This window comes from Pistacia vera, unplaced genomic scaffold (genome assembly GCF_008641045.1).
Source record: "Pistacia vera cultivar Batoury unplaced genomic scaffold, PisVer_v2 Contig581, whole genome shotgun sequence".
Taxonomy (NCBI): Eukaryota; Viridiplantae; Streptophyta; class Magnoliopsida; order Sapindales; family Anacardiaceae; genus Pistacia; species Pistacia vera.
The window spans coordinates 265,185-270,147 of record NW_022196425.1 but is presented as its reverse complement, the minus strand read 5'-3'; the positions used below and the strand labels follow the sequence as shown (position 1 = coordinate 270,147).

General features: G+C 32.3%; 1 protein-coding gene across 1 annotated transcript; it reads left to right on the top strand.

Moving 5' to 3' along the window:
- Positions 1-965: 965 nt before the first annotated feature.
- Positions 966-3,894, top strand: LOC116109529 (sodium transporter HKT1-like). Its single transcript, XM_031395757.1, has 3 exons — positions 966-2,176; positions 3,204-3,431; positions 3,517-3,894. The coding sequence occupies exons 1-3, from the start codon at positions 966-968 to the stop codon at positions 3,713-3,715; spliced, it is 1,638 nt and encodes a 545-aa protein (XP_031251617.1). The 3' UTR covers positions 3,716-3,894.
- The last annotated feature ends 1,069 nt before the right edge of the window (positions 3,895-4,963 follow it).

Here is a 4,963-nt window from a genome sequence, read left to right as displayed (position 1 = left end):
ACTACAATGTTTGGTCTACTGTTATGTTTGATCCCAACAAGTGATATAAAGCCTTGTCATAAATTTAAGTCTCTTGAACCTATAAAGGGAGATTATTAGCAAAGTGGGATAGCATCAATTTTAAAGCTTGGTCATGACACCTTTAGAGCCTTAAAGAGGGGATTGGTGCCACCTGAAGGAGATCAAGGTCAAAGTTGAGTTGTCTGTAGGCATAAGACTGATGTAAAGAGAAAAATTTATTGTGATATCTTCAAAAACAAACTATATGTCAAAATGTAGTAGCAAATATTTAATATATCAAGTTAAATAATATGATTCTTTCAATCACCTATAATGAAAAAATAAGTGTGGGCTAAATATACAACTATCATTACAATAATGAATTAAGGATATTGATCTCCTAGTTTTTTTGATAAATAACATCTAGGAATTACACAGCTATGAGTTTCTGAATATTTATCAAATTATCTTTCTGTCATTTATTTAAACAATTAAAACTTATTCAAAAAATAAGTTTTGTTATATATTTATTTTTGGTAATCGGAGCGTTCGGGCCTATTTATGTATACCTCAACTAATCTCTGAAGTTCATTGAACACCGTACAAGACTAAAGGACCAGGTAAGTCACAAAATTATTGTGGTAGGTGACCTTAACATTTGAATCCAGAAATTAAAAAAATGAAGCAAACATCTTTGACGCCAGGCCAACTCTTTGATTTTTTTTTTTTTTGGTAATTTTAAAGACCTTAAAAGGAGATTTTGGTCGTTTAGTCAAACCTCAAATGATTATTGTCATCAATGATGCAAATGGAAAATTTAGAAAAAAAAAATGTTCTACCTCGCACTAATTAACCTGGAACTGATGATGTTAAACAGATGACTAAAGTTACACCTTTGCCCTATATTCGTCTTTAAAACCCACCTCACTTTGCTACTTCATCAGGCCTTGTTTCTTTCTGTAAAGATGAATACTATTGCTTCTTTTTGTAAGAATCTAAAGGATTTTTGTAATCATTCAAGTGTCAGAATCGCCTCTTTTAACAAATCTGTTTTGGTTTTAATTTGGTCATGTGTTCGTGTCGTGATTGTCAAAGTACATCCTTTCTGGATTCAGCTTTTCTATTTCTTAATTTCCTCTTTAGCAGGATACTTAGCTTTGAGGTTCTCAAATCCAAGAACATCCTTTCGCCCAAAAAACTTTGATTTATTCTTCACCTCCGTGTCCGCATTGACAAATTCTAGCATGTCAACAATCGAAATGGAGGTTTTCTCTCACTTTCAACTCGTCGTTTTGATCGTTTTGATGCTTATAGGTGGAGAAGTTTTCGTCTCCTGGCTTGGACTTTATATAAGTTACAAGTTTCCCAGAAAACATTTCCTTGGAAATAGAGTCGGTTCAGATTATAACATCGACCTTTCTTCTTTACAAAACGCAAATTTTCAAGAACAAATTGAGCTTGGTTTAGCACATTCTTCACATACACAAAACCAGAATCAAATTATTATTACAAATACTAATAGCTCAGATGATGATAATGAAAAGTCTTCAATTGATAATTCAATTAAATATTTGTTTTATGTAGTATTAGTTTATCTTTTAGTTGTTCATGTAGGTGGAATTAGTCTAGTTTTTTTGTATATAAGCCTTGTTCAAAATGCAAAAGAAGTACTAAAAAACAAGGGCCTTCATACGCTAACATTTTCTGTGTTTTTAATTGTTTCAACTTTCTCAAACTCTGGATTCGTCCCTACCAATGAAAACATGATGGTTTTTAGTTCAAATCCAGGCCTCCTTTGGGTTCTAATTCCACAAGTCGTCCTTGGCAACACATTGTATCCATCTTTCCTGCGACTTCTCATCTGGGTTTTGAAGAAGGTGACAAACCAAGGGGAGTTTGAATACATGTTGAAGAATTACAGAGAGATTGGCTATCGCCACATGCTATCTGGCGTTTATTCTTCTCTTCTTGGTGTTACGGCATTTGGGTTCATATTTCTTCAGTTTGTGCTGTTTTGTGCCTCGGAATGGAATTCAAACGCCATGGATGGTATGAACACCTACCAGAAACTTGTTGCTTCATTGTTTCAAGTGGTTAATTCGAGGCATACTGGTGAATCTGTGTTTGATCTCTCCATAATTTCTCCAGCAATGATGACGCTCTTCGTTGTTATGATGTAAGTTCTTGGTTTTCTTCTAGAAATTCATGATACAATTTTTAATTAAATTAGCAAGTGTCATGCTTAATATACAGTAGATAATCAATATTTTAAAATTTTAATGTATAGTTTTTAAATGATAGGTGTTAAGATTAACCTATGAAATTAGAAGTTTGTAAAACAACAATATATATATATATATATATTTCTTTTTAGTATTTTAATTTATATAATTAGAAAATAATTCTTAGTAAAACTTTGGTATGAAACTTTCAGAGGCCCTTTCTTTATTTGTATACGTTAATATGAGAGAAAATGATCAGATAAATAATGTTAGAATCTTTTGTCACATCTTCTCTTTGGCCATTCATGGATACCACATGTTGAAGGGTAAACTTGGAACCCTTCCTTTTGTGTTATCACTTAAAAAACACATCAGTCTGCATAAATAGTTTGTACATAAGGTATTTTCTATTCATACTTTGGAAGTTTAGGTCTAATTTTTTTTTTTTTTTTTTTTTGGGTAAACCCAATAATTACCTCTTCTATGATTCAAACATAAGACCCATGGATCTAAATCTAGTGACTAAAGGACTTGCTATCCGGTCATAACGAGAGAGTTTAGGTCTAATTTCATAAGATATAATTTTAAGTTTATCCCACAAAGATACTTTTAAATTCCTACTTCAGATTGATAATTTAGGGAAGTATTTTTCCAAAATTATAATACAATTTAATGTTTTCAATTCTTAAAAGAAAAAAAAAAATTTCTCAGGTTTAAATTAATGTCTTAAGAATATACCTGAAAATTGTTATTCAAAATACTCCAGTAAAATGCACTTTCTAAGTTTTTGTTTTTATTATTGTTTGTTCTTTGAATCTAATCTGAACTCGTTGACCAAAATATTAAAAATAGAAACATCAATTTCTCTATCTCTCGTTAAAATTATTAGTTTTTGTAGAGAATATTGTCCTCCAACAATTAGAATTTATATCAAATAAATGACAAAAATAGATCATAACTATTTTTTCCTACTTTGTTCAGGTATCTCCCACCCTATACATCGTTTTTACCCAGAAGATACCGTAAAACAGATTCAAAAAATGGCAAACTCAAGAAAAAGCGAAAGAAGAGTTTTGCTGAGAATCTGATTCTCTCACAACTTTCTTATTTAGTCATCTCTACCATCCTGGTCTGCATCACAGAGAGAGAAAAAATCAAGGAAGACCCCCTCAACTTCAATGTGTTAAACATCACCGTAGAAGTTATAAGGTGAAGAGATTATTTTGAAATATAAATTTTTATATATGTATATAAATTAAGATTTTCTAAAAGGAAAATAAATGCCTTCTTGTAGTGCATATGGGAATGTTGGGTTCACCACTGGGTACAGCTGTAAACGGCAATTGCATCCTGAGAGTTCATGCAAAGACACTTGGTATGGATTTGTTGGAAGATGGAGTAATGGTGGAAAATTAATACTCATTCTTGTCATGTTCCTTGGAAGGCTAAAGAAATTCAACATGAACGGTTGTAAAGCTTGGAAGCTAGAATAACACAAAGTTATAACTGAGATCTTGTATAATTTACACAAGCCATATTATGTTGGCTTTTAATTTTCTTATATAGTTTTAGAGTTCTGCATTTATTTCCTTCAGAGAAGAGAAACATCAAATTCTGTTGTAAAAGGAGTTTTCTAACTGATGTTTTACTAAGATGATTGAGAGGAGAGTGATTGAAGAGAGAATTACCATTGCTTCTCAAATTTGGCTTTGAAGAAAGAAGAAAGAAAGAGTAAAGAGAACTTTGAAGAAAACTGCAGATCTGATCAATTGCATTAACACGCGTACAAGTGTTTAGCTTCTCTTTTATATTAAGAGTGAGAGTTGCTCTGAACTTGCAGTAATGCAAAAGGGTAAAGTTAGAGTGCTGAGCTTTAGTAAAGACAAACAGTGACCAAAAACGACAGCATTTTGATTTGAAACAAAAACGCTGCAATTACGCAAATGACCTTTTACTAACAAGAATTACCATTGCTTCTCAAATTTGGCTTGTTCAAAATGGCTAAGGGTCACCCCCTTTTATAATGCTCAAGGGAGACTTCTATGCTCCAACTCCCAACTAACATCTACCCTAGTAAATATCATCTACCGCTTCTATAATTAATAGTTATCTAAAAACTTCCTAATAAATAAGTGATTTTTACAAAATCTTCAACTCTCTAATAAATAAGATATTTTTATAAGATCTTTCTAGTTACAAGGTTTCTTATTTGAGCTAAATACATAGGTTAAATATGGGCTTTACATTCGGCTTAGGAAGAAATATTAAGAAATACCACCATCCACGTTGACCTTTTTCATTGTTGTAGTCTTCCTCGTTATCTTGCAAGGTTGGTTTGAGATATGATTACCTCATCTTCAGGCTCCTTGCAGCCTTTCTCCGCAATCTCCCATGTGTCTTGTGACCTGAGCAGTGCCTTCATCTTGATGCTCCATTTATCATAGTTGTTTTGACTGGGCATTAGAACTTGGAAGGAAACCATCTCACTTACCATCTTCAAGATCTTTATAGTTCTGATACCACTTTGTTAGAAAATGAGCTTTACTAAGATGGTTGAGAGGGGAGGAGTGATTCAAATTTGAGAGAATTACTATTGCTTCTCAAATTTGGTTTATTCAAAATGGCTAGGGGTGACCCCCTTTTGTAGTATTCAAGGAAGTCTTCTACACTCTTTAACTCCGAACTAACACTTATCCCAGTAAATATCATTTATCACTTTTCACAATTAATAGTTATTTAAC